The sequence below is a fragment of the Ursus arctos genome, unplaced genomic scaffold (genome assembly GCF_023065955.2).
Source record: "Ursus arctos isolate Adak ecotype North America unplaced genomic scaffold, UrsArc2.0 scaffold_22, whole genome shotgun sequence".
NCBI lineage: Eukaryota > Metazoa > Chordata > Mammalia > Carnivora > Ursidae > Ursus > Ursus arctos.
In genome coordinates this window covers 50,789,092-50,815,129 of record NW_026622897.1, presented here as the reverse complement: position 1 = coordinate 50,815,129, position 26,038 = coordinate 50,789,092, and the positions used below count along the sequence as shown (strand labels likewise).

The 26,038-nt window shown below is 37.0% G+C and overlaps 1 protein-coding gene across 2 annotated transcripts in view; it reads right to left on the bottom strand.

Annotated features, from left to right (window-relative positions):
• The window catches only part of RSF1 (remodeling and spacing factor 1), a 145,500-nt gene that overhangs the window by 84,067 nt on the left and 35,395 nt on the right, over nucleotides 1-26,038 (bottom strand). For both annotated transcript variants that reach the window (XM_026518176.4, XM_026518177.4), the window contains exon 2: nucleotides 20,083-20,174. In XM_026518176.4, coding sequence (XP_026373961.1) covers nucleotides 20,083-20,174 — 92 coding nt within the window. The remainder of the gene's footprint in view (nucleotides 1-20,082; nucleotides 20,175-26,038) is intronic.

Below are 26,038 nucleotides of genomic sequence, written 5' to 3'. Positions count from 1 at the left end.
ATTTTAAGGCATCTTTCAGCTTTTCTATTAGATTACTCTGCTCCATCTGCTACTCATGCAGTGTTTCAGGGGTCAGAGAAAAAAGCCAGCAAAAGAAACCAAGCAAAGCTGAGAGAGATTTAAAAAAATTCAACTCTGTGAAAGAATGATAAAAAATAGGTTTGGTAAAAAAGAACCGAAGAATATCCACTGGATTTTATAACATGGCAAGGCTTCTTTTGACAAGGTGTTCTTGGTGGCACAGTGGAGGCAGAGACCCACCGGGGAGGATTCAGTGGGAAGTAAAAAAGTGAATACAGCATATGTGGGCAATTCTGGAGAAGCTTGATTATAATAAAATGAACTTATAGTTTTGGTTCAGTGTTACTATTTTCAAACAAAATGTGAGTCAAAAGTTTTCAAATGGACATTAAGTTTCAATGGATTTCAAAGAACAGTATGGAAGTAGACGTTGTTATCATGACAACAACCATGATGGTGTGGAATTTCACATTACATTAAAATCTAAGTTATCCCCTGAACTGGAATAGTAAGGGGAAAATTACAGCAGTTTTTCCTTCTAACGTTTTTATTTTGGAACTACCCAAATACCAAAACCTAGGCAGTAAGATGAGTAAATAGGGTTGTTTTTCCTGCTAAGGGAGTTTAAACATACATTCAAAATAAAATAAATCGTTTATTTACTTGAGAAATGTAAGCAAATTACTGGTGAAACTGACAATGTGCATTTCCATAAATTTTGCTTTTCAAAGTGCTTTCACAACTATCATTACCACCTGAGAATCTCCAAAATTCAGATTTGGGGCTTTCTTCTTTCTCAATATTCTTTCATGTTTGTTTGTTTGTTTTTAATTTAAGTAATCTCTACACCCCACGTGGTACTCAAACTCATGACCCCAATATTATTTTAAGTTCTAATTAGAAATTAATCACAGAAATACTAAATTAATTTATCCAGGATCAAAAATTTAATTAACAGCAAAGCTAGAACTCCTGATTCTTTTTCTTTAAGATTTTATTTATTTATTTCAAAGAGAGAAGGAGAAAGAGACTGTGTGTGTGCATGGGGGGGAGGGCAGAAGGAGAAGAGAAGCCCAAGCAGACTCCACACTGAGCACTTGCCCGATGCCAGGCTTGACCCCAGGACTCCGAGATCACAACCTGAGCTGAAACCAAGAGCCCAAACAACAGCGCCACCTAGATTCCCCTAGAACCCTTGATTCTTAATCCAACACTTTCGAGCCTCAATCAAGAAGTTACTACAATTAGAATCCACAATATTTTACAAAAACATACGATAATATAATCAAAGCTTTAATGACCCCAGCAAATCCTTATGCAAATGGTAATAGCTAACATGCTTGCATCACTTAAGGTTCTACAACAGTATTACTAACAAATTAAGAAAGATCTGGGACCCCAGGAAAGATAGATTATAAGGATGATTCTCATCTCACAAAACAAATGTGCTCCTGGAAAGTTACATTTGAACGCAATTTTAATAAATTCTTATGTTGAAGGAACTCTGTAATTAATGAGAGCAGTTGTTTTCAACTCCCCTTCCATTTTTATTGATCAGCACAACCACTTCCAGAAGATATTTCATAGGATGTTATAAAATGAACTGTGTCCCTTCAAAATTCATATCTTGAAGCCCCAACCCCCAATGTGTCTGTATTTGGAGATAAGGCCTTTAGGGAGACAATTAAGTTTAAATAAGGTTATAAGAGTGGGGCTCTGTAAGACTGGTGTCTTTGAGACCAGAGACCCCAAGTCCTCTCCCTGCAGCGAACACACAGGAGAAAAGGCCAGGTGAGGGCACAGTGATTACAAGGACTAGCATAAAGTAGAAAGCGAGCACTTACCAAATTTGCCAACACCTTGATCTTGGAATTCCAGCCCAAAGAAATGTGAGAAAATAGATTTCTGTTGTTTAAGCCACATAGGCTGTGGTATTTTGTTATGGTAGTCCCAGCAGACTAATAATACGTGGGTTCAGAAGCATTTCTGGGGAAACCTTAGGGCTTCACGAAAAACAACTTGAAAACTGTTGAGCTAAAGAAATTTCTTATACTGCAAATAACCATAATCTAATTAATGTTTTATGTGCATTTAACACATAATTCTCAAAGCAAACTAAGATTAAAAGCGTCTGTGTACTTGTTCCATAATCACAAAGCAGGACTTATTTATACATTGAAACTAAATTTTAAATGTCAAATCATGGGGTGCTTAGGTGGCTCAGTCAGTTTAGCAGCCAACTCTTGGATTTGGCTCAGGTCACGACCTTGGGGTCATGGGATCATCGGGCTCCTTGCAGGGTCTGCTAAAGATTCTCTCCCTCTTCCTCTCCCTCCGCCCTGCTCCTTCCCCCAGCTCGTGCACGTGTGCGTGCTCTCTCTCTCTCTCTCTGGAATAAATAAAATCTTTATATGTCAAATCATAGCAACTATGATAAAAATCCAAGTCAACAAATCAATGGTTAAAACAGATTGGTGTAACTGATGATCAGTAAGACACTGATGCTCCTCATACGGTCTCTAAAAGCTAATCGCTTAGGTTGTGAAATAAAACTAATTGGCTTTTAGTTTTAGGCAACATGTACAGAAGTGCTTTACAAATTAAGAGACTATATATATGTTCACTGTTATAATGATAAAATGGGGACAGATTTTAAATTTCAGGAAAAGTTCTACCCAAATGAAGTTAGCAAATACATGAAAGGAACTAATGAACCACAAACGCATTAATTCTGAGTGGTAGGAATATGGACATTATAATACTCCTGGTTTTAAGCTATGCGCTTTACATTTTTTTTAATATTAAAAATAAAAAGAGGTTGTGGGAAACATTTCTCCCAACCTCATTTCCTTAGAAACACAAGGTCCTCCAAACTGAGGAAATCCCAGAGCTATGTCTGTTTCTCAGGTAACTATAACCCAGTCCAAGGAGGCATGTGAAACATAATTTTAGGCGGTGTAGTACCAGTCAGCCTTAGCCTTTCTAACCTAGACCTTCAGGACACCTAAATTAGCACCAATGGGACTCTTCAGAATAAGTATTTTAAAATTCTGCTGGCATCAAAGAAAACTTAAAATATCTATGAAATTACTCTTAGAAGAATCTAAAATAATAGGCACTGAAAACTGGTATCTGATAAAACTGCATTTTTGAACATGTTTGAGCACCTACCATTAATATTAGAAAAACATGCATACCTTTTGAACCTCACAGAACTTGCGTCTTAGTGTGGGGGTGAATGGAATGGAAACAAGGGGGGTACATGCAGGAAGATAAATGGACAATTATAAAACAAACAGTGTATACTAGTTCACATACTCTAGCCAGGTACTATATGGCCCACAAAGAAATGACTTATGGAGGATAACTACAAAATACTAAGGAAACACTGAGTAAGACACATACATACACAGGACTTTCTGCAAGGTAAATGTTCACTCATTCATTCATTTACTGACTTAACAAATACTGAGCAACAGCTAAGTGCGACGCACTGGTTTAGATATAAAAAATGTAATAGGAAATGATAAAAAATTCTTGCCCTCACAGAGCTTTAATTCTACTGGAGACAGACTTAAAAAGTAAAACTGATGATTTTAGAGAGTGATAACTGCCAGGAAGGAAATAAAGCATGGTGATATATCAAGAGAGTGGTAGAAGACTCAAGGGCAAGGCCTACTTTAAATAGTCATTCAAAGGACCAAAGAGCCAGAAACAGCATGCCATTCTGGAAACCAAAAATAGTTCTGTAAGGCAGAATATAGTACCTACTGATGACATCAAGAAAGAGAACCGCAAGGAAAGAACCCAGAGGAGAAAGCGGGAGCCATCACATCAACAACTATGTTGCCATGTTAAGAAACATATTTTCTATTCAGAAGACAACAAGGACTCCTACACAACAGACTTAAAGCAAAGGAAAAAGATCACTCTGATTTTCACTTTATCACTGTAATTGTGGTAAGTGGATTAGACACAGGGAAACCAACCTGGAGTTTCCTGTAATAATCCGAGTAAGAGAGAAGGGCAGCAACTAGGGCAGAGACAGCAAGGGTTGCACAGACTGAACTGAAAGAGATTAAGAAGGCTAAATCAGGATGGGGTGACTGGGTGACGGATATTAGGGAGGATGTGTGTTGTAATGAGCACTGGGTATTACATAAGACTGATGAATCACAGCCCTGTACCCCTGAAACAAATAAAACATTGTGTTAATTAATTGAATTAAAATGAAAAAAAATTTTTTAAAGGCTAAATCAATCAAGATGTGGTAATATAATACACTAAATGTGAAGGATAAAACAAAAAAACAAAAAAACCCCACAAAAAACCAAAATGACCATCAGGTTTGTTTAAATGACCGAAAAGACAATGGTACCATTTACCAAGCCAAGGAACAATAAAACCCTAGGTTACAAAAAACTACAGTTGACCCCTGAACAATGCAGGCATCAGACATGCCAATCCCATACGCAGTTAAAAATCTGCATGTAACTTTTGACTCCCCTAAATCTTAAATACTAACAGCCTACTACTGACCAGAAGCTTTACATATAACATGAAAAGTCGATTAATGTAATACATTTATATTACATGTATTATATACTATATTCTTAAATAGAGAAAAGAAAATGTTATAAAAATCATAAGGAAGTAAAGATACACTTACAGTACTATATTGTATTTATTTTAAAAATTCTGCATGTAAATGGACAGGTGTACAAACCCGTATTTTTCAAGGGTCAACTATACTACAAATTTAAGACCAAATCTACTCAAGTTCTGGTTCTCTATTACTAACTTGAATACATTGCTAAGAATAAGTATTCCTCTCTGGGTCTTAATATCTTCATCTGTTGCCATTCTGACTTTCTGAACTTGGGCTACTGCTGGCCACTGTCTGCAGTCATGTCTGTGCTGACACCACTGCTGCTGAGGGGCCTGACAGGCCTAACCCGACAGCTCCTGCTGCTGTGTGCCCAGATAGATTCCAAACTGCCATGGGAGCAGCTTGGGACCATGGATGTCACCACTGGGCTCACCTCCTCCTTCCTGTGTTTCTTCTTGTCATCAGACTGGGTCCTGCCACATCTGGAGACCTACAAGAAGCAGGAGTGAAGGGGGCTGCTGTGATCTGACCATCCCTGGCCTGTCCTGATCATGTCTGCTACATTCCTGGCCCAGACTTCCCTGGATCATGTCCTTCAACTACAGTGACCTCTTCTGCCCTCATGACCTCTCGATTTCTCCTCAGTGACATCCTGGGACCAAATATATTGTTTTCTAAGGCCCTGCTCGGTAGGGCCCCCCTTGTAACAATAAAGTCTATTTAAACCTTGAAAAAAATATATCTTCCTCTGTTAAATCAAGAGTCCTGAGAGTAAGAAGTCAGGATTTAGTTTGGGAAATGAGGAGTCAAGAATGATACTTAGGGGGCGCCTGGGTGGTGCAGTCGTTAAGCGTCTGCCTTCGGCTCAGGGCGTGATCCTGGCGTTCTGGGATAGAGCCCCACATCAGGCTCCTCTGCTATGAGCCTGCTTCTTCCTCTCCCACTCCCCCTGCTTGTGTTCCCTCTCTCGCTGGCTTTCTCTATCTCTGTCAAATAAATAAATAAAATCTTTTTAAAAATAAATAAATAAATAAATAATTGAGTAGCGCTGCTTTAAAAAAAAAAAAAAAGAATGATACTTAGATTTCTGGTTTGGGTAAGCAGGTGGGGGTGCTAGTGTTATTTAACCAAAGGTATCAGTCAGGGTATTCTAGGTTATCCTGCACTTAAGAAGAACCCTAAATCTCAACCATTCACAACAGTGGTTGGCAAACTATGGCCCACAGACTGAATGCTTGTTTTTGTAAATGAAGTTTTATTACAACACAGCCATATCCATTTATTTAGGAAATGTCTGTAGCTGTCATGGAGACTACAAAGAACAAAAGTCTAAAATATCTAGTACTTGACCCTTTAAGAAATAGTGTGCTGATCCCTCAGTTATGGCAACAAAAGTTTATTTCTGGCCTATACTATACGTTGATGACAGGTTAGCAGTGGCTTTGTAACCTATCATTTTCACCCCAAAATGGGCAGCAATGACTTAAAAAAAATTCTGCATACAAGTCATCATAGCAAAGGGAAGAGAGAACATGGAGAATATCCACTGCTCTTGAAGCTTCTGCTGGGGGGTTGGGAGGAGGAAGCTTTTGCTCAAAAGTATAACATTATCACTTTTCCTTGCATTTCACTGACTAAAAACAAGTCACATGGCCATGTCTGAATTCACTAGCAGGGGGATACATACTCTTTCCAAAGGGGGTAAAACAAATCTTATTTAGTGGCCCCAAACAAATCTGCTCCCCCTGACCCATTTTCCAGAGTTTATGACACTAAGGAAGGGTTGATACTCTCTAACCTTCTTTACAAATAGGTAAGATCATTTGACTGTGCTTTCCCTAACAGAACAGAAGTGAAGTATGCAAATTCTGCCTCACTTCTTAAAAAAAGAAAATTGTTTACCCTATACTTTCTTTCCCCTTCCTGCAGCTTGAAGCACATTCTACAACAAAGAAAATCAAAATACCCTATGTTGGAACAATAAAATGTAAAGAGTCTGGATCTCTGAATAACCTCACTGAACACATCTACCACAGGGGTAGATGTCAGACTGTTTAACAGAGACAAATTTATTCCTTATTTACCCAAATATATTTTGGAGTCTCTTACAGCAATTTAGTCTCTACCTAATGTTGATTCATCAGCATTTTTTCAGTGAAGATGTTCAATATGTAGTTGAGTATACCAGCCTTTGAACTAAGATTCAGGATGAAAAAAAAAGTCGTTAACACATGGGGTTTTAAAGTCACTGGAATAGATAAGAATACCCAAGGAGAATATATAAAATGATACTAGAGGAAGGTCTAGAACAAACCTCTGTAGTATAAAAACTTTCAAGAACTTAGACAAAAAGAAAGATCTAGGAAAGGAGACTTAAAGGGGTAAAAAGGAAAATCAGGAAACTACTGCAGGAAAGAAGCTAAAAGACAAGAGTGTTATGAGGAAAGATCAGAGAAATTAAAAAGATATGGAATAAAAAGTATCACTTTTTATGGATTCAGTTCCCATTGCTCTCTACCCCCAGCTTTGGGTATGAGCCAAATCCAATAACTTTATGCTAACAAACAGAATATGGAAAAAGTGATAGTACGTTGTGGCTAAGATTTGGTTACAAAAAGATCATGACTTTTGTCTTAGGCCCTCTCTCTCATCCACTGGCTCTGGTTGCAATGTGGTAAGCAGCCCTATGAAGAAGAAATGCCCTATGTAACCGCCAATGCTCTGAGGTGCCCTGTGGACAAACCATGACAAGAAACTGAATACTGTCAAAGCCATGTTATTGAGATTAGAAGGGGTTCTCCCCCAGTTCAGCCTTCAGATGAGACTGCATGCCAGGCTGCCAGCTTGACTGCAGCCTGATGAGAAACTGAGCCAGAGGTAGCCACTAGGTCCCATTCAAATTCCTAACACACAAAAACTGTAAGAGAATAAATGTTTGATGCTCATTTTTTGTTTCGTTTTGTTTTTTAAGACTTTATTTATTTATTTGTCAGAGAGAGAGGGAGCAAGTACACACAAGCAGGGGGAGCTGGCAGGCACAGGGAGAAGCAGGCAACCCTCTGAGCAAGAAGCCCGATGCGGGACTCGATCTCAGGACCCTGGAATCACGACCTGAGCCAAAGGTAGACGCTTAACCAACTGAGCCACCCAGGCGTCCCACATTTTTTGTTTTTTAAAGACTTTTTATTTATTGATTTGACAGAGAGGTAGAGAGAGACAGAGCACAAGCAGGGGAGCAGCAGGCAAGGGAGAAAAAGGCTCCCCACTAAGCCAGGAGCCCTATTTGGGGCTCAATCCCAGGACCCTGCGAACATAACCCAACTTATTTCACTTAGCATACTTTCTAGCTCCATCCATGTTGTTGCAAATGGCAAGATTTCATTCATTTTTATGGCTAAATAATATTCCATTGTGTGTATCCACATTCATGCACACACACACACACACACACACACACACACACACACCACCCTTTTATCCATTTATCTATCAATGGACACTTGGGCTGCTTCTGTATCTTGACTACTGTAAATAATACTGCTATAAACAGAGAGGTACATGTATCCCTTTTAATTAGTATTTTAATATTCTTTGTAAATACCCAGGGGATCAGTTGCTGGATCATACAGTAGTTTTATTTTTAACTTTGTAAGGAACCTACATACTATTTTCAACAGTGGCTGCACCAGATTGCATTCCCACCAACAGTGCAAGAGGGCTCTTTTTTCTTCACATCTTCACCAATGCCTACTGGTTCTTGTGTTGTTGATTTTAGACATTCTGACAGGTGTGAGGTGATATTTCATTGTAATTTTGGTTTGCACTTCCCTGATAATTAGTGATGATTAACATCTTTTCATGTGTCTGTTGGCCATCTGTACTTCTTCTATGGAGAAATGTCTGTTCATGTCTGTTGCCCATTTTTAATTGGGTTGTTTATTTTTGGATGTTCGATTTTTATAAGATCCTTATATATTTTGAGTACTAACCCTTTATCAGATATGTCATTTGCAAATATCATCGCCCATTCCACAGGTTGTCTTCCAGTTTTATCCACTGTGTCCTTCACTGTGTGGAAGCTTCTTATTTTGATGAAGTTCCAATAGTTTATTTTTGCTTCTGTTTCCCTTGCTTTGGGACACATATCTAGAAAAAAAGTTGCTATGGCCCATGTCAAAGAGGTTACTGTGTTCTCTTCTACATTACTATGGTTTCAGGTCTCACATTTAGTTATTTAATCCATTTTTTAATTTATTCTCGTGGCTGGTGTAAGAAAGTGATCCAATTTCATTCTTTTGTATGTTGCTGTCCAGTTTTCCCAACACCATTTGTTGAAGAGACCATCTTTTTTTTTTTTTAAGATTTTATTTTATTTATTTGACAGAGAGAGAGAGACAGCCAGTGAGAGAGGAAACAGTGAGAGAGGGAACAAGCAGGAGGAGTAGGAGAGGAAGAAGCAGGCTCCCAGCGGAGCAGGGAGCCCGAGGCGGGGCTCGATCCCAGGACCCTGGGATCGTGACCTGAGCCAAAGGCAGACGCTTAATGACTGAGCCACCCAGGCGCCCCATGAAGAGACCGTCTTTTTCCCACTGGATATTCTTTCCTACTTTGTCAAAGATTAATTTACCATATAGCTGTGGGTTCATATCTGGGTTTTCTATTCTGTTTCATTGATCTGTGTGTCTATTTTAAAGCTAGTACCATACTGTTTTGATTACTACAGCTTTGTAATATAACTTGAAATCAGGAATTGAGATGCCTCCAGCTTTGCTTTTCTTTTTAATTATTGCCTTGGTTAGTCAAGATCTTTTGTGGTTTCATACAAATTTCACATCTGTTTATTCTAGTTCTGTGAAAAATGCTGTTGGTATTTTGGTACAGATTACATTAAAGTTGTAGACTGCTTTGGATAGTTCAGACATTTTAACAATATCTGTTCTTCCAATCCATGAGCCTGGAATGTCTTTCCATTTCTGTATCATCTTCGATTTCTTTCATCAGTGTTTTAAAGTTTTCAGAGTACAAGTATTTTACCTCTTTGGGTAGGTTTATTCCTCGGTATATTACTATTTTTGGTACAACTGTAAAATGGGATTGTTTTTTAATTTCTCTTTCTACTGCTTCATTATTGGTATGTAAAATTGCAACAGATTTCTGTACATTGATTTTGTATCCTGAAAATATATGGAATTCGTTTATCAGTTCTAGCAGTTTTTTGGTGTAAGTTTTCAGGTTTTCTACATATAGTATCACGTCATCTGCAAATAATGGAAGTTTGATTTCTTTCTAAACCAATCTGGATTCCTTTTATTTCTATTTGTTGTCTGATTGCTGTAGCTAGGACTTCCAGCACTGTGTTGAATAAAAGTGGTGAGAGTGGAAATCTGTGCCTTGTTTCTGACCTTAGGGGAAAAGCTCACAGTTTTTCCCCACTGAGGATGGTGTTAGCTATGGGTCTTTCACATATGGCCTTTATTATGTTGAGGTATGTTCCCTCCAAAATTCTGTGGAAGGTTTCTATAATGAATGGATATTGTATTTCTCAAATGCTTTTTCTGTGTCTATTGAAATGACAATATGGTTTTTATCCTTTGTTTTATGGTTTTTATCCTCTTATTGGTGTAATGTATCATGCTGATTGATTAGCAAATACTGAACCACACTGGCAACCCAGGAATAAATCCCATTAGATCATGGTGAATGGTTTTTTTAGTGTATTGTTGAATTTGGTTTCCTAATATTTTATTGAGGATTTTTGTGTCTATGTTCATCAGGGATATTGGCCTGTAGTTCTCTTTTTTAGCAGTGTCTTTATCTGGTTTTGGTATCAGGATACTGGTGGCCTCAAAGAATGAATTTGGAAGTTTTCCTTCCTTTTCTATTTTTTGGAATAGTTTGAGAAGAATAGGTATTAACTCTTCCTGAAATGTTTGGCAGAATTCACCTGTGAAGACATCTGGTCCTGGACTTTGTTTGTTGGGGGGGTTTGGTTACTGATTCCATCTCATTGCTGGTAACTGGTCTGTTCAAAATTTGTTCTTCTACCTGTTTCAGTTTTGGTAGTTTACATGTTTCTAGGAACTCAGCCATTTCTCCTAGGTTGTCCAGTTTGTTGGCATATAGTTTTTCATAATATTCTCTTATAATTGTAAATCTATGGTGTTGACCATTATTTCTCCTCTCACCTTTATGATTTCGAATCCTTTCTCTTTTTTTCTTGGTAAGTCTGGAGAGAGGTTTATCAATCATTGATTTGTTTTCAAAGATCCAGCTCCCGGTTTCATTAATCTGTTCCTTTGGTTTTTTAGTTTCTATATCATTTCTTTCTGCTCTAACCTTTATTATTTCCTTCCTTCTACTGGTTTTAGGTTTCATTTGTTGTTCTTTTTTCTAGCTCTCTTAAGTGGAAGGTTAGGTTGTTTGAGTTTTTTCTTGCTTCTTAACATAGATCTATACCGTTATAAACTTTCCGCTTAGAACCTCTTTTGCTGCAACCTACAGGTTTGGGACCATTGTGTTTCCATTTTCATTTGTTTCAATGTACTTTTTAACTTCTTCTTTTATTTCCTGGTTGACCCATTCATTGTTCAGGAGCATGTTATTTAACGTCCATGTATTTGTGATCTTTCCAGATTTCTTCTCCTGGTTTATTTCTAATTTCATAGCATTGTGGTCAGAGAAGACACATGGGATGACTTCAATCTTCTTCAACTTGTTGAGACTGGTTTTATGACCCTAATATATACTCTATTCTGAAGAATGATCAGTGCACACTTGAAAAGAATGTATATTCTGATGTTTTAGGATAGAATGTTCTGAATGTATCTGATAAATCCACCTCCTCTAGTGTGTCGTTCAAAGGCACTGTTTCCTTGTTGATGTTCTGTTTGGATGACCTGTCAACTGATGTAAGTGGGGTGTTAAAGTCTCCTAGTATTACTGTATTATTACTACTGATTAGTTCCTTAGGTCAGTTAACTTTTTATGTATTTGGGTGCTCCTATGTGGGGTGCATAAGTATTTACAATTATATCTTCTTGTTGGATTGTGTCTTTGTTTATATCATGTCCTTTATGTCTTGTTACAAAGACTGTTTTAAAGTTTGTTTTGTCTGATATAAATATTGCTACTCAGGCTTTCTTTTGGCATTCATCTGCTTGATAGATGTTTCTCCATTACCTCACTTTCAATCTGTAGGTGTCTTTTGGTGTAAAATGAGTCTCTTGTAGGCAGCATATAGATGGGACTTGTTTTTTAATCCATCCTGTCACCTTATGACTTTCCACTGGACTATTTAATTCATTTAAATTAGAAGCAGTTAGTGATAGATATGGCCATTTTATTGCTTTTTTTGTGGTTGTTTCCAAAGATTTTCTCCGATCCTTTCTTGTCTTTCACATTTTGCTGGTTTTCTTTAGTGATATATTTGGTTTTCTTTTTCTTCATTCTTTGTAGGTTTATTAGTGGTTTCTGATATGCGGTTACCATTAGGTTTCTCTACAACCTCTGTACATATAGGTGCCTACATTAAGCTGATGGTCATTTAAGTTTGAACCCACTTTTTTCTTCTCTCCTCCCTAGATTTTAGGTGTATGTTGCTTTTTTTTTTTTTTTAAGTGGGCTCCATGCCCAGCGTGGAGCCCAAGGTGGGTCTTGAACTCATGACCGTGAGAATAAGACCTGAGCTGAGATCAAGAGTCAGATGCTTAACTGACTGAGCCACCCATTTGTAGGTATATGCTATTATATTTTATAATTTTTTGTGAATATCCTGACTTATTTTTTTACAGAAATATTCATTTTCACTGTTTTTGTTTCTCCCCTTTACATTCAAAGAGTCCCCTTTAATATTTCTCACAGGGCTGGTTTAGTGGTCATGAACTCCTTTACTTTTTTTTTTTTTTTACGATTTTTTTTTTATTTTTAGGGGGGAGGGAGGGAGAGAGAGAGAGAGAGAGAGAGGGAGAGAGAGAGGGAGAGAGAGAGGACATGTGTGTCGGGGGGAGGGGAAGAGGGAGAAACAGAGCCCCATGCGGGACTTGATCCCAGGACCCTGGGATCATGACCTGAGCCAAAGGCAGACACTTAACTCACTGAGCCACCCAGGCACCCATGAACTCCTTTACTTTTTATTTGTCTGAGAAACTCTTCATCCCTCCTTCTATTTTGAATGATAGCCTTGCTGGATAGAGTATTCTTGGATGCAGATTTTTCCAATTCAGCACTTTGAATGAATATATCATGCCACTCCCTTCTGACTTGCAAAGACTCTGCTGAAAAATCTCCTGCTAGCCTTATGGGTTTTCCCTTGTAAGTTACTGCCTACCTTTGTCTTGCTGCTTTTACGATTTTTTCTTCATCACTATACTTGACAGATTTAATTACAATATGTCTTGGTTTGGGACCGCTTTTGTTGATTTTGATGGAATTCTCTGTGCCTCCTGGATCTTGATGTCTGTTTCCTTCCCCAGATTAGGGAAGTTTTCATCTATCATTTCTTCAAATAAATTTTCTGCCCTCTTTTCTCTCTCCTTCTCTGGGACTCCTATAATAGAATGTTATTATGCTTGATAAGTCACTGAGTTTCCTAAGTCTATTCTTTTATGTAATTCTTTTTTCTCTCTTCTGCTCAGTTTGATTACTTTCCATCACTTTGTCTTCTAGGTCACTAATTTCTTCCTCTGCTTCTTCCATCCTGCTATGCATTCCATCAAGCGTGTTTCTGACTTCATTTTTTAAGCCCTTTATCTCTTCTATGTTATCCCATATCTCTATGTTAGGGGTCTCACTCATGTCTTCCACTCTTTTCTCAAGTCCAGTAAGTATCACTGTGATCACTGCTTTAAATTCTCTATTAGGCATATTACTTATACCTGTTTTGTTTGTATCTCTGGCCGTGTCTTGTCCTGTTCTTTCATTTGGGGTAAATTACTCCGTCTCCTCATTTTGTCTGCCTCTCTGTGTCTGTTTCTGAGTGTTAAGAAAGTCAGCTATGGGGGCGCCTGGGTGGCACAGTGGCTAAGCTTCTGCCTTCGGCTCAGGGCGTGATCCCAGCACTACGGGATCGAGCCCCACATCAGGCTCCTCCGCTGTGAGCCTGCTTCTTCCTCTCCCACTCCCCCTGCTTGTGTTCCCTCTCTCACTGGCTGTCTCTATTTCTGTCAAATAAATAAATAAAATATTAAAAAAAAAAAAGAAAGAAAGAAAGTCAGCTATGTCTTCTGCTCTTGAAAGTAGTGACTTTACGAAGAGGAGGTCCTGCAGTACCCTGCAGTGCAATGTCCCCTATTCCCCAGAAAATGGCACTTTAGGAGAATATCTTATGTGTGTTCCTTATTGATATCATTTTCATAACTAATAATGCTGAGCATATTTTAATATGTTAATCGGATATTATGGTATTCCATTTTGTAAAGCACTTTATCAAATTTTGATTTCCAACAAAAGTAGGACTTGAGATGAGTTCAAACAGTTTATCTGGAAAGTGATCCAAGGAAGACCTCAAAGAGCAAATATACAAATCCAAACAATCACAGGACTTCTTTCATATTAGTGACCAGCCACAATATCAATCTGGAGTACTCTGCTTCTTTCTTTTGTGTCTCTTTGCCCTCTTCGTACCAGGGCCAGTTTCAGACTTCACCTAGAAAACTTCAACCAATGGACATCAGGGAGAACATGGCTTGGGATGTGCTGAGCATTAGGCACAACTCAGAGAATGGCAGACTTGATATTCATTGTGTTCACCAGCGAGGTTCTGAGGTCATATGTCATGAAAGGAACACAGAACTAATACAAAGCGGAAAAGGGAGGATGGGTGAAAGCTAAAGGGAAATAAAGAATTAAGGAAGAGTTTATTGTTCTTTAATAAAATAGTAGAGACTTCAGCATTCAGAAGGGGTAAGGGAAAAATATCTATTTGTACTTAGGTGTGTGTTGTGCATAAATTTTATTTATAGGGCAGCAAAAGTCTTAAACATCAGAAATCTCAGAAAAGACAGTAAATATGAAATTAGCAAACCTTGCTAAATTCCTAAGTAGAAAAATTATTTTTTAATATTGAAGGACCTTTTATACAACCACACACACACATATACATCTACACACATGTTAAGTAAGGCCATAAAACAAGTGTCAACAAAATTAACTGGATCAAAATCACACAAAGTATGTTCTACATAATGGTATGAAATTAGAAACTAGTAACAGGAAAAGGAATTAGCAAAATTTACATGTTTGTGGAAATTAAACAACATACAACTAAATAATAGGTCAAAGAAGAAACCACAAGAGAAATGGGAAAACAGTTGAGATGAAAGAAAATTAAATATAACATACCAATTTATGGAATGAAGCTAAAGCAAGGAGTAAAGATGGAATATAACAGCTGAAAATGTCTATGTTAAATAGAAGAGAAAGATCTCAAATCAATAACCTAAACTTCCACCTTAATACCAGAAAAGAGCAAACTAAACTCAATGGAAATGAAAGGAAAATAGAAAAACAATAGGGAAATTCAATAAAACCATAAAGTGGTTTTTAAAAGATCAACAAAATTGATAAACCTATACCCATGCTGACCAAGAAAAAAAAGAACACACAGAACTAGTAAAATAAGGAAAGATGGGATATTACGACTATTTATACATAAATAAGATTACAAATGAATACTATGAACAACTAAATGCCAATAAGCTAGATAAGCTAGATAAAATGAACAATTTCCTAGGGAGACACAAGCTACTGAAATTGACTCAAGCAGAAATACAAATCTGAACTTAGAGAAGAGACTGAGTAAACAAACAAAAACAAAACTTCCAACAAAGAAAATCCCAAGCCCAGATGGCTTCACTGCTAGATTCTAATAAATGTTTAAAGAATTAACATTAATACTTCATGAACACTTACCAAAAATAGAGGAAATAATTTGCAACTAATTCTGTGAGGCCACAGACATCTCAAGAAAACAACACATCAGTACCCCTTATGAATATAGAAACAAAAATCCTCAATAATAAATAAGCAAACCAAATCTAGCAACATATAGAAAGGTTTGTGAACCATGACCAAATGAGATTGACTGCAGGGGAAATAAAGGGGAAAAAAGGTTACCCCAACAGATGCAGAAAAAACAACTGACAAAATCTAACACCTTTCATGATAAAAATACTCAACATACTAGGAAGAGACCTTTCTCAACCTGATAAAGAACATCTGTGAAAACCACAAATCTAGTATCATACTAAATCTTAAAATATTGAAAAACTCCTCTTAGGATCAGAAACGTGATGGCTGCTCTCATCATTTCTACACAACAGTGTACCAGAGGTTCTAGTGAGAGCAATTATGCCAGAAAAAGTAACAAAGGGTCTCCAGATTGCAAGAGAGGAAGTAAAACTATCTAGATTTGCAGATGACATCATCTTATATATAGAAGATCTTAAAAATCCACAATAAAACTATTTGAGCTAATAATCAAGTTTAGCAAAGTTGCAAGATACAAGATTAATATACAGAAATCAGTTGTAATTCTAACATTAGCAATGAATGATACAAAAATGAAATTAAGAAAACAATTACATTTATAACAGCACCAAAACGAAGAAAATACTAAGGAATTGAACAAATTAAGTGTAAAACTGTACTCAGTAAACTATAAAATGTTCCTGAAAGGAATTATAGACCTAAATATTTTTAAAGACATCCTATTTTCATGGATCAGAAGATTTATTTTTAAGAAGCTAATACTCCCCAAATTTATCTACAGATTATACCTAACCCTTTCTAAATCACAGCTAGCATTTTTGGAGAAATAAACAAGTTGATATTCAAACTCATTAAGAAAATGCATGGGAAGCAGAATAGCCAAAACAATCTTGAAAAAGAACAATTTCAAAATTTATCACAAAGCTATAGTAATCAAGACAGTATGGTTCTGGCATAAATGATGACATATAATAAGACAATAGAGGGATGCCTGGGTGGCTCAGTCAGTTAAGCACCAGCCTTCAGCTCAGGTCATGATCCCAGGGTCCTGGAGTTGAGCCCTGCATTGGGAGCCTGCTTCTCCCTCTCCCTCTGTCATTCCCCCAACTTGCGCTCTCTGGCTCTATCTTTCTGTCAAATAAATAAATAAAATCCTAAAAAAAAAAAAGACGATAGAATAAAGACTTCAGAAATAAACTGTTATATTTATGGTCAACTGACTTTCTACAAGGATGTCAAGGTAATCAAATATGGGAAAGAATGGTCTTTTCAAAAAAGGTAATGCAACAACTGGGTATCCACATCCAAAGGATGTAGCTGAACCCCTATCTTATAGACTATACAAAAATTAACTTAAAAGAGATCATAGATCTAAACATAAAATCTAAACGTACAGAACTGTTAGTATAGATTATAGAATTATATCTTCATGATCTTGGGTTGGGCAATAGCTTCTTAGTTAGACACCAAAGCCCTAGCCACAAAAGAAAAAAAAATATATTGGATTTCATCAAAATTAAAACTTTTGTGTATGAAGAACATTATGTAGAAAGTAAAAAGACGAAACACAAAACGGGAGAAAATGTATGCAAAATCATGTACCTGGTGAGGGTCTAGTATGCACAATATATAAAGAGCTCTTTTTTTTTTTTTTAAAGATTTGATTTTATTTATTCGACAGAGATAGAGACAGCCAGCGAGAGAGGGAAACAAGCAGGGGGAGTGGGAGAGGAAGAAGCAGGCTCATAGCGGAGGAGCCTGATGTGGGGCTCGATCCCAGAACGCCGGGATCACGCCCTGAGCCGAAGGCAGACGCCTAACCGCTGTGCCACCCAGGCGCCCCTATATAAAGAGCTCTTAAAACTCAAGAACAAAAAGACAAACAACCAACTAAACAATGGACGATAGGAGTAGGCATTTTTCCACATTTTCTCAAAGATACACAACAGCCAAAAAGCATATGAAAAGAATGCTCAACATCATTTAGTCATAAGGAAAATGCAAATCAAAACTACGAGAACACTTTACACTCACTAGGATGGTTAAAATCAATCCATCAATCATAAGTGTTGGTGAGGAAGGATGTGGAAAAGTTGGAACCCTCATAAATTCTTAGTGGTAATGTAAAATGCTGCAGCTCTGGAAAACAGTCTGGTAGTTCCTCAAACAGTTAAACACAGAATTACCATATGACCCAGCAATTCCACTCTAGATATAAGAAATAAATCACGTCTTTTTTTTTTAAATAATAATTTTTTATTATGTTAGTCACCATACAGTACATCCCTAGTTTTTGATGTAAAGTTCCATGATTCATTACTTGCGTATAACACCCAGTGCACCATGCAATACGTGCCCTCCTTAATACCCATCACCAGCCTATCCCATTCCCCCACCCCCTCCCCTCTGAAGCCCTCAGTTTGTTTCCCAGAGTCCATGTCTCTCATGTTTACCCCCCCTTTCTTCTTCCCTTTCTTCTCCTACCGATCTTCCTACTTCTTATGTTCCATAAATGAGTGAAACCATATGATAATTGCCTTTCTCTGCCTGACTTATTTCGCTTAGCATTATCTCCTCCAGTCCATTACAGATAAAAGATGAGTATCCAAGATCTACAAAGAACTTCTCAAACTCAATACACAGGAAACAAATAATCAAATCAAAAAATGGGCAGAAGATATGAACAGACACTTTTCCAATGAAGACATACAAATGGCTAACAGACACATGAAAAAATGTTCAAAATCATTAGCCATCAGGGAAATTCAAATCAAAACCACATTGAGATACCACCTTATGCCAGTCAGAATGACAGAAACTGACAAGGCAGGAAACAACAAATGTTGGAGAGGATGTGGAGAAAGGGGATCCCTCTTACACTGTTGGTGGGAATGCAAGTTAGTACAGCCACTTTGGAAAACAGTGTGGAGGTCCCTTAAGAAGTTAAAAATTGAGCTACCCTATGATCCAGCAATTGCACTACTGGGTATTTACCCCAAAGATACAGACGTAGTGAAGAGAAGGGCCATATGCACCCCAATGTTCATAGCAGCATTGTCCACAACAGCTAAACTGTGCAAGGAGGCGAGATGCCCTTCAACAGATGACTGGATTAAGAAGATGTGGTCCATATATACAATGGAATATTACTCAGCCATCAAAAAGAACGATTTCACAACATCTGCGGCAACATAAATCACACGTCTACCCAAAACCTCTATGTAAGTATTCATAGCAGCACTTTTCGTAACAGCCAAAAGATGGAAACAAGCCAAATATCATGAACCGGTAAGCTGATAAATAAAAAGTGGTATATGCATATGATGGAACATTATTCAGGCATAAAAAGGAACAAAGTGCTGGGGTGCCTGGGTGGCTCAGTCGGTTACGCATCAACTTTTGATCTCAGCTCAGGTCTCAAACTCAGTCATGAGTTCAAGCCCTACATTGGGCTCCATGCTGGGCGTGGAGCCTACTTTAAAAAAAAAAAAAAAAGGGGAACAAAGTACTGAACCTTTCTAAATTCCTGACCCAGAGAATCAGTGAGCTGATTAAATTGATTACTGTTTCATGTCACTTAATTTGGAATGGTATATATAATACAGCAAAGATAACTGGAAAAGCACATGTGATTTTTATAGTAAAAACAAGCAACTCTTGCTCCCTGATGGTTCCTCTTTTCATAGTGCTCTAAAGTCATATACGCAACTCCCTCCAAAAGAAAGCAGATATGAAAATACATGGGTATATAAACACATATTTTTTAAAACATAAGAAAAGTACAAAGTTTTCAAAATACCAAAAAAATCACCTAACATTCATTAGTATGTTATAGAATTCAAAATACTCCCAAAAGGTATCTTTGAGGTAGGTACATAAATCAGCTTAGGCTTCCAAAAACTGTAGTTTTCAAAGTTTAGATGCAATTTCAGAAAATTTTTCCTAAATGGTCTTGCCTGTAATAGGGTTTATCATAAAGCAACACTGTTCTGATTGCCCAGGTTGTTCTCACTAGATAGGTTTGGCCTTATAGGTAACTTTGAAGTCTCCGATACTTGACTTAAAGGTGTTAGGACATTCTACCTTTTAAGTAACAGACAAAGCCTGGTTCTGTCTATGCATATGGCGTGATCTCAAGGAAAAAGGACAACTTTCTTTGCCTTATCTATGTCTTACTTGATTTGATCAGGATGATTTTAAAGATTTAATGAGAGAAGACATGAAGAGTTCTGGGCACAGTGTTAGGTACAAGAGAGACAGAACGCCTCTGAAACCTAACCTTACGACTAAAGACCGGCTTAGTAGCTACAGAAGAGAATCACAGACTAATAGCAATTATCTGGATTTCTAAGCCATATTTTGCAATCTTTAGTAGACCATTTTAAAAGTTAAGCATATTAAGAACCACATCAATTTATGCTAAAGTAATATTTCAGTAACAGAGAAGGTTAATTCTTAATATTTACCTTGATCAAATATTTTTCCCATCTGTCTGCTGTAACAGATTTGCCAATCTTCCTCATCAACTTCAAATGGAGCTCCACCAATTCTTTTGGTACTTAAAAAAACAAAAAAAATACTGTTAGCCAGCAGAATAAAACGTTTATAAACATTTAAGATAAAAAAAAAAAAAAAGAACTTTCCCAGGACACCTGGGTGGCTCAGTTGGTTAAGGGTCACGTCATGATCCCAGGGATCCTGGGATTGAATACCACATCCTAGGATCCAGTACCTGCTTCTCCCTCTCCCTTTTCCTGCTGCTCCCCTTCCTTGTGCTCTCTCTCTGACAAATAAATAAATAAAATCTTAAAAATAAAAAGGAAGAAAGAAAGAAAGAAAGAAAGAAAGAAAGAAAGAAAGAAAGAAAGAAAGAGAGAGAAAGAAAGAAAGAACTTACCCCAACCCTGAATACATTTTCAAAATAGATGATGTTGATTTTAGCTATCTTTTAGACCCCGAATCAGAAAAGACTAAACTAGGGCAAGAAATAACTGAAAACCACTATCTTAAAGATGAGAAGGAATATTCATTCACATTCTCTTTCAAAGTATTATCAAGTAAGAATGAACCTGAGGGGCGCCTGGGTGGCTCAGTTGGTTAAGTGTCTGCTTTTGACTCAGGTCACAATCCTGGGGTCCTGGGTTGGAGCCCCTTGTCAGGCTCTCTATCTGCTCAGTGGGAAGCCTGCTTCTCCCTCTCCCTGTGACCCTCCATCCTGTTCGAGCTCTCGCTCGCTCTCAAATGAAGAAATAAAAAATCTAAAAAAAAAAAAAAAGAATACACTTGAATGTAAACTGCAGATTTCTGAGCGATAATGATGTGTCAATGTATGTTCATCAATTGTAACAAATGTACTTCTGTGTTGCCAGGGTGTGGATAGTGGGGGGTTTCTATGTGCTGGGGAAGAGAGAATGTGAATTCTCTGTACTTTGTGCTATTTCTGTGAATCTAAAACTGCTCTATAAAATAAAGCCTATAAAAAAAAATACCATCAAGTAAAAGCCCTGAACCATACAACTAAAATTTCTAACAGTATTTATTTCTCATAACACATATTTGGACAATTTACTGAGATTGCAGACCAAGACATAGATCCATAGAATTAGAAAAGAATCAAGGAATATAAATTCCAAGTTGATGGATATCTCAGAAATAGAGTCTAATGATTTTCGAACTATTTCCCAAAACTACTCTTTCAATCTATATCTTCTCTAAGTGCTAAAGTCCTTTATAGCATCCCTAAGGATCTTTATTTGAAAACCTCTAGGGACAGAAAACTGACTTATCTTCTGAAGTTCTAGTCATTAGAAAATTAGCCTTATAATGGTCAAAATCTGCCTTCCTACACCTTCGTTCCCTGGTTCTTATTATAATATTTCCTTCAAAATTCAAAATTTCCTTCAAATATTTGAAGATTGTTTTATCTTCCCTCAGGTTTTCTCTTCTAACTGTAAACAACCAGAGTTCCATATATCCCTTGGGCATGATCTGATTAGGTTAATTATATGAGTTAGACTCAAGGGAAATAAAGGAAACACATATATGCCTATCGAATTTAGCATTTCCCAAATACCAAATACCACTAGTAACCCAGGAGAAATTGGAGGTATACTCTCTAAAAAGGTTCTATAATCAAGTACATTAGAAAAATACTGGATCCCAAAAAAAAGTTGTTGTTGTTGCTGTTGTTGTTGTTTTACTGCAGGAGTTCTTGACATCTTTATTGATTAATCTTATGTGCATTGTGAATATCCAAGAAAAGGATATAATCTGCACATTCCCTAATATGTTTCATCATGGAATTTTTTCGTGTGAAACATACACTATCTTATCTTAGGAATCAAGTGCTCTAAAGAACAGGTTGGGAAATGATGGACTAATTTTCAGTCATTCTTTCAGACTCTTCATTCTCCACTAAAGCTAATTTTAACTTGAAATGACCCTGAAGTATAAAAACATTCACCCATTCAACAAATTTCTGTGGGGCCACTACCAATACATGAGAAAAAGCCTCCATCTTTAATGAGTCTTCTTAGGGGGTTAGATAGTGGGTGGGTTGGAGGTGGGGGTCGGGGAGAAGCACAGGAGGAGTGGTTATAGACAAGTAGATGAACTATTATACTAAGCCCAAACCTAAGTTTGGGATTGAGGGTGGAGCAGAGAAAAGGGGGGGAAACGACATTACGTACAGAAGTAACAGCAAATGCAAAAGACTAAAAAATAAAATGATCACGGAAGTGGAGGCATGGGCACAAAAAAAAGGTCATGATCATGAAGAGCGGAATCATCGAACTTTACATCAAAAACCAGGGATGTACTGTATGGTGACTAACATAATATAATAAAAAAATGTTATTATAGTAAAAAAAAAAATCACTATGTTACACACCTGAAACTAATGTAACATTGTATGTTAACTATACTCAAATAAAAAAAGCTTTTTAAATTAATGTAATTTAATTTAAAAATAAACTGTGGTACAATTAAAAAAAAAAATGTCCAGGCCAAGAAGTTTACATTTTATTTAAAAGTTTTGGCAAGAGAGTGCTCTCTGCATTTTAGAAAGCAACTGAATTGCAGGAAAACAGACAGCTTTTATTTGCTTGCCTGTTTTAGGAGGTAGGAAGATGGGAGTAACCTGAACTTAGGTAGAGGTGGTACAGGCAGAAGTGGGCAGATCTGAGAAATGTTTAGGAAACAAGTAATAGAATTTTGTGATTCACTGGTTGTGCAAAGCTATAGAGAAAGTCAAGAAAACCTTAGACACTGGCTAGGCAACTGAGCAGATGTCAAGACAACACAGTAGGAAAAAAAAGACCAGAGCTCAGTTGTCAGCTCTACCACTTAATACGAGGTGACTAGGATTTTGGTGAAGTTCTTTAAACACTGAATGTCAGACTCCTCATCTGTAAAGGGCTACATTAGCTATCTTACAGTTTTAAAAGTATAAAAACAAACATTACATAAAGCTAAAACATCTTTATTTTTACTTCTATTGTGATCCTTGAGGAACCAAGGACTGTTTCGATTTTTCCTTTTCTGCCTTCCCCAAACACAATAGTCTTGATGATTCTGCCGTCATACATCTCAACCCTGCTCCCACTTTCCCCCAATTTCTCCAGGATATCACACTACCGTCTCACGTCAGAAAAATAGCTATGATAATCTCTTATAACCAAAAAAAAACTTGCAAAAATACTGTTTTCATAACACTTCTCATTCACTGACACCTTTTCTGGCTCCTAAATTCCTATATTAAACTCATCCAAATTTCTTATCGTAGCCTCAGAGTCTCATAAATCAGTCTCAACCGAACTCTCCAATCCTCCTCTCTCATTTTTAGACTGAAATCCTTGATTCAAATCATTCTGGCCTGTTCACATACCCAGACCACTACCTATCTGGGCTTTATTTAAGCCCTCCAGCTTACTGTTTTCTCCCCACTTGAATCATATTTCTCTTTCAGTGTCTCATCAATAAAAGGCCCTAAGTCTCTGTGATAGCCTTCCAAGGATTCCAGCAACATGTTTGTCCTTGGAAGGACCAAAATATTCACACTGCCTGTATCACTCCCTTAGCAGTTCACTAAAGCTTATATCAGTGTTTTATACATATCTTCCATATCATAGATATATAAAATCACAAAAAACATTTTGATATAATTGGTACTATTTCTAAAAATCTAACAGGATAGAAATAAATATACGCCAAAAAAATGGTTTTTGGCCCACTTGACAAATATAATCCTTGTTGATTTAGGCATGTAGAAATAAATAAATTATTTATTACCTGATTTCCTTATTAGAGCATTGGCTCTTGCACAGCACTAACAAATATAAGATGAGCCACACAATTTCAAATTTTCTAGTAGTTCATTCATAAAAATGAGATCAAAATTAACTTTAATTAGGTATTTTATTTAACATTATATATCCCAATGTTATTTCAATATACACTGAGGATTTAAAATACCAGATATTTTACATACTTTTTACTTGATATGTTTTTTTTAAATTGTGGTATAATTGACATATAACATTATATTATTTTCAACTGTACAACATAGTGATCCAATATTTGTATACACTGAAAAATGTTCACCACAATAAATCTAATTATCATCTACTGCCTTACATGCCTATAAAAAATTTCTGATAAGAATTTTTAAGATTTACTCTTTGCAACTTTTTTTTTTTAAGATTTTATTTATTTGACAGAGAGAGAGAGAGAGACAGCACAAGCAGGGGGAGTGGCAGAGGGAGAGGGAGAAGCAGGCTCCCCACTGAGCAGGGAGCCTAATGTGGGATTCGATCCCTGGAACCTGAGATCATGACCTTAGCCTAAAGGCAGACGCTTAACCAACTGAGCCACCCAGGCACCCCTCTTAGCAACTTTCTAACAGGCAATACAGTATTACTAAATGTAGCCACCATGACGTACATTATATTCCCATGACTTATTAATTTTATAGCTAGAAGTCTGTACCTTTTGACCCCCTTCACTCAATTTACATCTTATTTTTTGGACTAAGTATTCAAAACATAGTGTGTATTTTATACTTACAGCACATCTCATTTCACACTAGCCGTATTCAAGTGCTCAAGAGCCACTTATGGCTAGTGGTTACTGTAGTGGATCATACAGAGGTGGCATATTTAAAACTAAAATTTATAACCCACTATTTGCTAATAATTTACTTACATTTTTGAGATATAACTGACATATTAATTTCAGGTATGCAACATAATCAACATGTGTATATATTGCAAAATAATCACCATAATAGGTCTAAGTTAACATCTGATTTGCTTATATTTTTTGCTACAAATAGAACTGACACTCTGGGTGTCATACACAACTGATGGATTGTTGAACACTACATCTGAAACTAGTGCTGTACTACAGGTTAGCTAATTGAAAAACAAACAAATAGAACTGACAAGCTGAGCACCTTTATGGATATTAATAGCTCTTAAAATTTTGCCAGTTGATAAGCAGGCAAAAACTTCAAAAGAAAAATTAAGCAACATCATAAACTGAAAATATTAAAATTCCCATACTCTGTATTCTCTAAACATGTTGTCTATTCAACAGACCATTCCATGATGATGGAAAGAGTCTATATCTGCACTTTCCAATATAGTAGCCATCTATATGTGACTACAGCAACAGCTGATCGGTGGCTAATAAAACTGACGGACTACACTTTTGGTTTTTTTTTTTTTAAAGATTTTACTTATTTATTTGACAGAGAGTGAGCAAGCACAAGCAGGGATAATGGCAGGCAGAGGGAGAGGGAGAAACAGGCAGAGGGAGATGGAGAAGCAGGCTCCCCACGGAGCAGGACCCTGGGATCACGACCTCAGATGAAGGCAGACGCCCAACTGACTGAGCTACTCAGGTGCCCCTACACCTTAAATTTTTTTAAATGAAATTTAAATATACACACATGGTAAGTGGCTATGACTCTGGACAGTGCAGCTATAAATTATCGATCATATTCTTAAAACACATGATCGTTTTCTAAAAAACACAGTGACAATCTGTGAACTCACTTATTTATCACCTGGAACATTTTCTAAACAGTCTCACTGCTGAAATATTAGGTAATTAACTTCCTTCTATAATCTGTTAACCAACTCTATGTCATTCTGAAAAATACGGGTTTTGTCATAATTGAACTAAAACCTCTACCTTTCACATCATAGTTTGATATATAACCTTTAACTGACCCATTTCTTTCACAAGGCCTGAGGAGGTGAAAGATTCTGAAGCAGAAGAAAAGGTCAGGGCCGTGTGAATTCATGAAGGCCCTGCCAAGATGATGTAGGCATGAAGTGGCAAAAACTGGTGGAACCCCAGACCATATTACTGAACCAATCACCCAAATATGTTCTATATTTGGACATTTTTCTAAGGCAT